Source organism: Pseudonaja textilis, chromosome 1 (assembly GCF_049901715.1).
Source record: "Pseudonaja textilis isolate UNSWEBS1 chromosome 1, rPseTex1.2, whole genome shotgun sequence".
Lineage (NCBI taxonomy): Eukaryota > Metazoa > Chordata > Lepidosauria > Squamata > Elapidae > Pseudonaja > Pseudonaja textilis.
In genome coordinates this window covers 71,722,821-71,733,998 of record NC_141990.1, presented here as the reverse complement: position 1 = coordinate 71,733,998, position 11,178 = coordinate 71,722,821, and the positions used below count along the sequence as shown (strand labels likewise).

At 39.3% G+C, this 11,178-nt stretch overlaps 1 protein-coding gene across 2 annotated transcripts in view; it reads right to left on the bottom strand.

Moving 5' to 3' along the window:
* CAPN9 (calpain 9) overlaps positions 1–11,178 on the bottom strand; it is a 38,435-nt gene that overhangs the window by 18,478 nt on the left and 8,779 nt on the right. For both annotated transcript variants that reach the window (XM_087937775.1, XM_087937765.1), the window contains exons 3-8: positions 7,968–8,037; positions 6,626–6,744; positions 5,445–5,578; positions 4,578–4,746; positions 2,482–2,565; positions 397–482 (exon numbers count right to left, since the gene is read on the bottom strand). In XM_087937775.1, coding sequence (XP_087793901.1) covers positions 397–482; positions 2,482–2,565; positions 4,578–4,746; positions 5,445–5,578; positions 6,626–6,744; positions 7,968–8,037 — 662 coding nt within the window. The remainder of the gene's footprint in view (positions 1–396; positions 483–2,481; positions 2,566–4,577; positions 4,747–5,444; positions 5,579–6,625; positions 6,745–7,967; positions 8,038–11,178) is intronic.

The window sequence follows — 11,178 nt, the reverse complement described above, 5'->3', positions numbered from 1 at the left end:
ATGCCGGTTGCTAAGCAACAACTTTGATCACATGACTGTGGGGAAGCTGTGGTGGTCAGAAGTGCAAGGACTGGTTGTAAATCACTTTTTTTCAGTGCCACTGTAACTTCAAACAGTCGCTAAGTGAATAGTTGTGAGCCAAGGACTGTTTTGTTTCCTTCTTTTTCGGATATAAATAAATCCCATTCTTTTGACAGGTTTTTAAACTTTATTTTTCTGAATTTCAGGTATGTAATATTTCAACGGTTTCTCATAAATGATGAACTCAGGGATATTTTTATACCCATGGCAATACTGAACATTTTTTTTGAGTATGATGATTACGTTGTTAATAATTTGGTTTTCTGGGTATTCTTTTTAACATGATTATAAATCCTTTGAGCAGAAAATACTAACTTGTCACTCCAGGCACCATTCCATTCCACTTGACCCCATGGATTCCGAACTCGAATGAGCCTCACTGTTTGCCCTTGGTAATTGACCTATTAAGAACCAAAGCCAGTGAGGGCTGAAAAAAAATGAAAACAACTCTCCATTTAAAAAAAAAATCTGTGCTTCAACTGCTTAACTTAAATAAAGTCTACTAAAAACTGTACCATAATCTTATTGTATAAATTATTTTGCCTGTTCTGACAGTCAGCTGTAGTTTTTATGGTCACCTCAGCCTCAGAACAGCATATAAACAAGTTGGTCTATGCATATTTTTTATACAATTTGATGGGCGATAATGAAATTAATTTCTGATTAACATTGCCACTTTTAATTCATCATTTAACTGTTTGACCTTTTGGATGAACATTGTTAAATGAGCAGTAGAGAACCACAGGACATGTCTGCTATGATGCATCAGCTCCTCTCGTATTAATTGATTTCCACTTTAAAATAAATTAAGAAGTGTGCGAGTGAAAAAAAACCAACGTAATTTACTCCACACTGCATACGCACAGATGTATAAATACACATACTCACATCCACTGCATACACACAGACAAATCTCATGAGCAGAAGAGGATAAGATGGAAAGACAGGAGGTTGAACTGATTTGAGGACTTGCTGTTGTGAGAATATTCAAGAATATAAGAAACTGCTTCTGAGTACTCAGAAGACCTCAGGAGTGACTGATGCATTAAACCAGTGTTTCTCAACTTCTGCAACTTCAAGAAGTGTGGACTCTAACTCCCAGAATTCCCGGGTTAGCATGGAGAATTCTGTATATTGGAATCCACACAACTTCTTAAGTTGTGGCAGTTTAGAGCATAGAATAATAGAGTTGGAAGGGATCTCTGAGGTCTTCTAGTTCAATCCTCTGCTCAAGCAGGAGACCCTATATCTGTGATGGAGAACCTATGGCACACGTGCCACAGGTGGCACGCAGAACCATTTGTGCTGGCACGCAAGCCACAGGCAAACTTACCTCACTGCGCATGCACGCACCTCACAGCTGATTTTCGGCCAGATTGAGGCCTTTTTGAGCCTCCCAGAGGCTTAAGGAAAGCTTTTGCAGGCCAAAAAATAGGCCCATTTAATCACTTCCTGTATTTCCAGAAATACCAGATGAAACGGGCCCATTTTTCGGCCTGCAAAGCCTGCAGAACTTTCCTCAAGCCTCTGGGAGGCTGAAAAAGGCCTCAAACGGGCCGAAAATCAGCTGGGAGCCAAAGTGCAGGTAAGGGGGTGGGGGGTGATTGGGGGGTGCATGCATTGCCTTCTGGGTGCTGGCTTGCGAACGCAAGCGTGAAAGCGCAGGCACAATTTTTGGCACAGGAGCCCAAAAAGTTTAGCCACCATTGCCCTATATCGTTTCAGACAAACGGTTGTCCAGTCTCTTTTTGAAAGCCTTTAGTGATAGAGCAACCACAACTTCTGATGGCAAACTATTCCCTTGGTTAATTCCTCTCACAATTAGGAAATTTCTCCTTAGTTCTAAGTTGCTTCTCTCCTTGGTTAGTTTCCAAGTGGTTTCTTGTCTTGCCTTTTGAAAATAGTTTCACCCCCTTGTCTCAAATGTTGGAACACTGCTATTGTGCCCCCCACAAGTCCTTCTTTCCATTAGACTAGACATACCCAGTGTCTGTAATTCTTTGAAACATTGTATTAAATGACTATATAGGGCACTTGCTTTTACAAACTGCACAATGGCTTAAACTGGAGTAGAATCTTGTCCCCATCTGTTTTCTGCCATATCTTACCAGTGCAATAAAATATCTTCTATTCTAACATATCTGATCCTGGGAATGGAATTAGCAACCGAATTCTATTTCCAAACCTGGATTTCTTTCTTTTGAGTTTAAGGTTGCCATACTGAGATGCAAAAGATAGGACCAGAGAGCAACAAGTTCTTCTAAATTACTTTACTGCCATTTAGTGGTGATGTGGGTTTCTACAGTTCAAATATGGTAGCTGGAATCTAACTGGGATTATTAGATTATTTTCTAGCCATTCACTTTCTGGTAAGAAATATCATAATAAGAAGGCACTTACCTCATCAATACCAGTTACTGAGTATGCATGACCTTTTATGAGACCAGTTGAGGTTCGAGCTTCTGACTCAGCTGCACTGGTGATCTAAATAATGGATTTTTTTTTTTAAAAAAATAAGCCTTTTTGCTTTATTGAAATCATACTTGTTTTCGTAAGTATATGCAAGAATGTGAGGCACCTCTCAGAAATAAAATAATCTCTGGAATATAATATGAACAAAAAGTTAGCACTGCCATCTAATGTTGTTAAAAGGACACTTACAAATTAATTATAGTATCATGCTGTGCCCAAGTTGAAACCCAGCATTGCACATATAGATTTCACTTATCCCTTTTCTCATTTTTTTTTCTGTAGCATTCCCATTCCAAAATTTGTTTTGCAAGATTCCCAAGCCACAAGAGCAGATTGCGAGGCTACAGAGAAGTGCTTGGCTGTGAAAAATGAAAACCCCTGTTCCTCTGAATCCATCTAGAGCCCATTTCTCCCTCTGAGCCTCACTCACCTCACAGAATCCATGTAAGTTTAAGAGGTGTGATTCTGAGCTGCTTGTAAGATGAGGAGAAAGGTATAAGCTATGGGTGTTGGGAATCAATTTATAACTGGATTGGATTGAGAAGGGAAAATAGAAATGGTTGCAGTTCAATAATAAGAAGGCAATCTATGAAAGGGTCAAGGAATTATCTCAAAAAGCCATGGGTGCAATCCTCAGGGGCTACCAAATGTGGTTATACTGAATCATGTGATAGAAAGGGGGAAATGATTAAATTCTTGATCACTGAGCACTGACATGATTATATTTATCTGAAAGAAAGACAAATCTGAATGTAAGATTACCTGAATAAGGACAATTAGATGGAAAAAACCTCAGCTGCTTCCAGGACATTAGATAGACAAAAACCTCAGCTGCCTCCAGTAATATTTTTTAATGAAGCTAAGATGACATACCCCCCTTAAAAGTAGATTATTTAGGAAATAGCTTATTGTTATCTGAGGAAAATTCAGTACTGTATCTATGGCTATTTTTAATTCACTGTAAGGAAAAAAAGAATGAAAATGATTGACCCTGCTCACTGCTTTGAGGAACATGCTCCCTGGCGTGCAACAGAAAGACCATATGTGGCTTTTTACTGAAGGCGTGTGATATATACTGTTCTTACAAATGCTCATACAATAAGTCCCACTAAAATAACTAGGACTTCCTACATGCTAACATGGTAGGGCACAGTGTGTATCATTTAAATTATTGATACTTTCACATTTAGATTCAGTTAATATTAGAAAAAAAATGGAATGAACAAAAGAGCCAGTGATCTGGCTAACATTTTGTCAGGATTCTATATTGTCATAACAACTTTTTCTGCTTAGAATTATGTGGAAACTTGAGAAAGTGAGTTTTCAGCTTTCTTCCCAAGCAAAGCCTATGAGAAATCAAGGGTTCCTGCCACTGGGTTCTTAAAATATCTGGAGCACAAACAATACGGCCTCCAGGCTAAATTAACTGATGGTTTATCCAGTTCAGCTCAGAATCTCAGTTCAGCTCAGCAGGAGGGATTAACTGAATAAAAACCTAGATTCTAGGAAAGATTCTCCAGAGGGATAGAGAAAAGAAGCTGAACATTACGTCATCATTATCCAGTGGTACTTTGATTAATATTAGGGCTGATTTGCTAAACCAATGTTTTCCAGAGGATGCCAGTTCAGGAAATGATGCTTATTGGCTGACAATTTGGAAGAATCATAAGAGAGAGAGAAAAATGTGTGAAGGCTGCCATTTTTTTTTTTTTACAAACGGACCCTCAATTTATCAAAGATACATGCTGAAGGGAAAGTCCCATAACAGTATTCCAAAATAATTTCCTACATTCTCTGATAATATACTCCAGAAGCAGCCGTCTAAAGCTCTCCACATGCTTTGAACTAAAATTTGTATTAAACATGATGGCTGGAATTGACAGGAATTATCCAAAGCCCCTTGAGGACACCCTATTCCTGTTCTGTGCCCAATTCTGTATCATATGTTCAGTTGCTTTGGGGCATAATAACTTGAGGAAATATCCTGTCAGAAAACTCAATCTCACATTGATATTTCTACTTACATCAATAGAACAGCCCACCAGTGAGCCTCTTTTAAGTGCCCTCTGTAAGAGTTCATAGAAATTTTTTGGAGCGTTTTTAACTTCAAATGTTTCTCCAACTCCTCCAGTGAAGTCTTCCATGGCTTCAATTGAACTTCCTCCTTTTAGAGCTTCATAACTTCCATTCAACCTGAGATTGTCAGAAAAATATACATGCATAAAGACAATGAGGTCATGTCCACCTTACTTAAAACATGTTCAGGTGCCATATGAATTTCCTGTTGTGGCTCATGACATGCAGAAACATCTATAGCGGGGTGGCAAATTCATGTCGTCACAGCGGTGTCACGTGACGTATCGGGACTTTTTTCCCCTTCGCTAAACCGAGTGGGGGCAGGGCCAGCACGTGACACATCTGGCCTACGGGGTGTGAGTTTGACACCTCTGATCTATAGGACTTACGTGGCATTAAAGAAAAATCAAAATATCATCTACTTAAATCATTAGAAGAAAGTGTTGTTAATCAAATTCAAAACTGACATTTTGTGCAGCTTTTCCTATGACTTGTTTGGCTTTCCTTGAAATCTCTCAAATATTTTAGCTCCTTTTATTTCAGTAGATGAGAACTTTCAAATTTATTTGAAATTTCACTTTAGCCCACGACAAAAAAAGCAAGTTGAATTTAAAATTAAAAAACTTGAAAGTTAAATTTGGGCAGCATACAAAAGTAATGATAAACAAATAAACAAACAAAGCTTGTTCAACTCCATCTACAATCAAAACCCATATAATACAATATTTATAAAACTGGGATGGCAAATCCAAAGACTATAAATCATGACAAGTGCAGAAACAAAATGGAAGATGAAGATCAAGTTATCTACATACTTGGCATAGGCTTTTTCCAACAACGCACTCCAGAATTCATTGAGGTCAGCTGAGTGCAGAAAAACCAAGCGGTCTTTGAAAGTGGGCAAGCGGTCATCGATAACAATGTCCAGCCATTCATTGTACTGCCAAAACTATCTCGGTAAAGACAGATAGAGAATCATTTAATAATGGTAATAAGCCAGGGAAAAATTGAAATAGGACCAGGAAGTTCCAATACTGCTTTAGGCCTTAGAAGTGAAGGCTATGAGAAGCTTTTAATTTTATGGATAAGTGGAACGGCACTGAGAAAGGACAGCAACACAGGCATCTCCCAGCTCTCAAAACAAAATTCATGCATTTGATAAAAACAAAGCATTATGATCTAAAAAGATGCTGCAAGATTCATGCCCTTGTATATCATGAAACAATTTTTTAAAAATGTCTATGGAGATTATCAGTTATCCAAGTCATGGTTGTCCCCAAGGTGCTTTCTCAAGAGGCAAGTGGCCTTTCTGTTTTTTCTTTGAAGACATTTTGCTTCTTCAGCTTCTTCTTCCTTCCATTCCCCACCATCCAGTCAGAACTGAAGAAGCTTCTTAGATGGGAAGTGAAACATTTTCAAAGAAAAACCAGAAAGGCCACTTGCCTCTTGAAAAAACACCTTTGGGACAAAATTTTAAGAAGTGAAGGTGCTGGCCCTGGGTTCATTCCAGGAAAATGGTTCTAGTCCCATCAGCCATGAAATCTCTGTGGGCCATTTATTTTTTCTCAACCTGACTGACCTTCCAGGATTGGTGCTGTAAGGGAAAAATGGGAAGAGAGAACATTATGTATACTACCTTGAGGTCTTGAAGGACAGGCAGGATATGAATCTAATAAATAATTAGATATATTTCATTCTAGGCTTGATTTTTGATCAGGGAGGTAACAAATATTGTCAGATAGTGAAGCTTTTGCAAAATAAATCTCAAAGAGAAGAGTGTTAAAATTCTGGCCTGTCAGAGATAATAAAATGGCAGGAGGTTCATATGTTTCCCAGATGTGCCTGAATTCCAGCTAAGTCAAGTAGCAGAATTAAATATAAGGGATGCTGACCGCTGTAATTTAATAACTTCTGGATTTCCCAGCTCCCAGGATATTCAACATTCATTTATTCATTCATTCATTCATGCATGCAAGGGGTTACCTGAAGGGGTTACCTGAAAATGAAATATTCCAGCATAATCTGGCCCAAAATCTTGATTTTGTGGTATAACTCTGGCTAGTACTTTTTCATTCAGGGTAAGAGATGCTATAGCTGCTAATAGCCAACAATCACCTGAAAAATTACAGGGAACAATAAACAGATTATATTTTTGATCTAACATAAATAAGATAAATAATTCCTTGCTTTCCATGGAACTCATAGCTGTAATTCCTAAAGGAAATCGACTCTAATTCTCCTTTGGAAGGACAGATACTGAAGCTGAAGCTCCAAAATTTTGGCCACCAGATGATAAGAGAAGACTCATTGGAGATGTTAGGAAAGATTGAAGGTAAAAGAGAAGGAGACAGCAGAAGATGAGATGGTTAGATAGTGACATCAACACAGTGTGCATGAGTTTGGGCAGACTCTGGAAAACAATGGAAGATGGGAAGGCCTGGAGTGCTACGGCCCATGGGGTTCGGGTTAGGGTTAGACATGACTTAGTGACTGAACAATAACAACTTCATTCTAATCTGGTAGTTGCTCATTTCAAAGGGCATCTTAGCTCTTTTGGTTGATTTGCAAAATGGAGAGCTGGTACGATATAGTTAGTAAGGTGTTGGACCAGAGTAGAAAAACTCATATTCTAGTCTATTATCAGTGATGGAAATTCACTGGGTTACTTTGGGCTAATCGTTCTCTCTCGGACCAATTTACCTCACTAAGCTGATGGGAAAATAGTAAGAGAATGTGCTACCCATGCTGCTTTGAACTTCTGAGTGAAAGGTGGGATATCAATCAATAAACGTTGCATAATATAGCAAAGAAGATTTTAAAGTTAGTTTGCATCTTATTTTGACTTCTATCTTTATCTTTACTACCCAGGAATGAATTCAATAAAGCTTGTTCTGATACATTGGACTGAACTGTTAATCTGCTTTTTTCTTCTTCTTTGAGGGGTCTCCTTTTTTATAAACTTGAGATTCTGCCTGTCACCTTTGTTGTACAGTAGAGGAACTATGTTCTAAAGCAATTGCTGTACACATAAATGCAAAATGTATTTCACTAGGTAAAAAGAGAAAATTAAACAAGTTGCTCAGTGTCTTCATAAGGCTTATGGCTAGGTATCTGAAAGAGACTTTCAGTGCAAACTTCATTAGGTTTTGGGGAGCACAAGTCAACCTGTCTTCATCTAGCTTTCAGATTTCCAGTTGAACATGGGGAGATTAGACAGAGTGAGGTATCTGGATCTATCCACTAGGAAGCTTCCACACATTTTATGCAATGTCTTAACAGGACTACCTAATAACTTGCATCAAATAGGGCAAAAATCATTCCAGTGGAAAAATACTCACCAAGGTCTCCTTGACAAATATCAGTTCTTGTGGCTCCTCCAAGAATAAACTGCGGGTCTTTAACTATTTCCTTGAGAAGATAGGAAAACAAGATCAGTGACCTGATTAGAAGATAGTCTGCTGTGACCTTCTCATAATTTTACATGTCTTCTCTCTGGAGGCAGTTTGACAATTAACAAATGTGAACTTTCTGTCAATGCCATAATGGACAGTTTATTCATCTGACCTTATTATGGTATTATGAAATCTCTGAAGTAGAGATACATGTTTCTCCTTTGCCAAGGAAAATAGAAAAAAAAAAGACCTTCTCTTTTCCCTCCCCAAATTATCAGATTTTCTACCAACTGTTCTTTGGTAAAGGGGATACAGGTAGTTCTTGATTTTCAATAGTTTGTTTAGTGACCATTCAAAGTTACAATTGTTCGATCGGGTACAAAAGAGACGCGAGACCAGTGTACTTCAAGCTCTTTATTTTATGTTAAGATCTGTATAAGATCTTGGAGCCGTGGCAGCCCTTCATATAGGAACTGCTCGCGGCTCGCCAGCCAATGACAGGTCTTTGAATCTCCCGCGATCGGCTCAGCCAATCGCGGTTGATTCTTAGCAGACCAATCACTGCCGTTCAGTAGACCAATCGGATTGCAGTCAGTGCGGACCAATAGGAATTCAGTCTTTGGAGTATGTTAATACAGAACAACAATGGCACTGAAAAATGTGACTTATGTCTGTTTTTCATACATATTTAGTTTAGTTTACTTTATTGTCATTGCACCTCGTACAACAAAATTAAATGCCATCTTCAATGTACATTATGACTATGAAAATAAACACAAACACACATCCTTCACATTCTATACATTGAATTGAAAACCCCTGATATTGCATTGATATTGCACTATACAGTAGAATTCAACATAGCTACTGCCCTGGGATAGAAGCTGTTTTTCAGCCTATTTGTCCTTGTTTTTATTATTCTGTACCGTCTGCCAGGTGGTAATAGTTCAAAAAAAGGGTCCCCAGGATGAGATGGATCTTTGAGAACGTTTTGAACTTTCTTAAGGCAGTGGGAGCTATAAAGCTCTTCCAAAGAAGGGAGAGGGCAACCAAAGATCTTCTGGGCAATGACATTAACCCTCTAGAGTGCTGTCCTATCTGCCACTGTGCAATTAGCAACTGACTCATTTTTATGATGGTTTCAGTGTCCGGGGATCATGTGACCGACCACTTTTTGTGACCATCTGACAAGCCAACTCAAAATGAAGTCAGATTGATTTAACAACCATGTCACTAATGTAACAACTGCAGAGATTCACTTAATAAGTGTGGAAAAAAGGGGGCAAAGTTCATTTAACAAATGTCTCATTTAGCAACAGAAATGGTGATTGTGATCGTGAGTCAAGGACTGCCTATAGGTAAAATTTGTAAAATGAGGCCATCTGCTCACCTAAGGCAGCCTAGGCAGAACCCCTCCTGGTTTGCTGTCAAAGTACTGCAATTGATAGAGGCTCATGGCTGCATTTCATATCAAAGCAAACAGTTTAACTCAGTTCATAAGGTGCTCTGTCTGTCCTTAATGGAAGCTAAATGCCTTTAGATCTCTTAGGGAACATAGTCTAAATGGGTTCTGTCTCATATCCCAGACAAGACAGCTTCTAAAATAAGAGATTGAACAGCAAGTCTTTGAGTGCAGTGCTTTCAAATGGTTGTTTTCTTAATTAATAAATTAATGTTCATTTTATCCAATGCATTTAAATAGAGAAAGTTGAAAGGTACACCTGAAAGGTACACCTGACAAGTAGGTATTTATGCTAGCAGATGTTCCAGGAATACAGACATATGCAGAGAACAATTTGATATGCAAAAACAATAGCTCATAAATGAGTATAGGACAGGGGTCACCAACCTTTTGGACCTCAGGGACCACCAACTCTGTGGACCAGAGACCCTGGGAAAATCCTCCCAAAAATCTGCAGGAAAATTCCCCACCCTGTTTCCTACCAATTGATCATTCTTTATTTGGGATTGCAGAATACCATTTCCAGCTCTGTTATCAGGGTGCAGGGGGGAGAGAGAGACTTTTGGCTTCATGCAAGGAAAGCAGCAGAAGCAGCAGAAGTCTTTCTTTCTCTCCCCCAAACTCTGCCAGAAATGAGTCTTTGCTGGTGCAGCCAGAAGCAGAAGAAGAAAAAAGTGGAAAGAAGCAGCCCGGTGGCCAGACCAGGCGCGTGGGGTGAGTGGGGCAAGTTCCTCCCTCTCTGCTCTTCCCCCCCCCTCTCCTTACTACTTTGTGTTGTTCGCAATGCAAGCAACACAAGCCTTGTGTTCCCATGCACCCTGGATTAATTGTTTTGGGGTGTGCTGTGGGGGTGACATTTCTCTGCCTACCACCAAAATTTTCTTGCAGACCACTAGTGGTCCCTAGCCCACTGGCTGGCGACCATTGGTATAGGAAGTCAGGGTATTTCTCTTAATAATAACCCTTTCCTTAAACGATTGCCCTGTTTTCCCCCAATTTCACACTTTACAGATATCTTCCCACAATTTCTATATGTTGACTTAGAACTGTGGGAATGAAGTCTAATCATGGGACACGAAGAGACAACTTGTTGGAAAAGGCTGCTTTCTCATCATGCACGCCGATGAATTTTTAAAAACCCTGTCCATATGAACTGTTTAGAAGCTGGCATTGACAAGATGAGCAAAGACAGAGGACAGAGAAAGCATGACTGAAAATGCCAAGAGGTGTTTCTGCAGATAGAAGCTAACAGGGAAACTTCTATATGCATATAATATGCTTCTATAGCAAAACCTCCTTCCTGATAGACGATCAGGAAGTCACTTATGATGTCTACCCAGCAGATGCCATTGGGAAATGATGACTGGTCTCAAGGCAGCTACTGCAAGGCTTGCAATAATTAGTAGTAGTTTTGAAATTCAGTATTGGTAATGACCTGCCTGTTCCTTTCCCCTCTCCTCTGTTCCAAACATTTAACATGTTTTAGAGGAAATATCTCAAGAGTGGATGACCTGGTTACCACCATCGCTGTCTTTCCACCGTGTCATTATTAGCAAGAACAAAAGACACGTTGCCACAAGTGTCGCCAGCTTATCCAACCCTCTGGTCCTGCAGTTTCTGGGATAGACTGATGCATTGATTCACCCATAGAATATTGTAGCACAGCAAACATAGCCCAGTGGAATAATGTAGGCC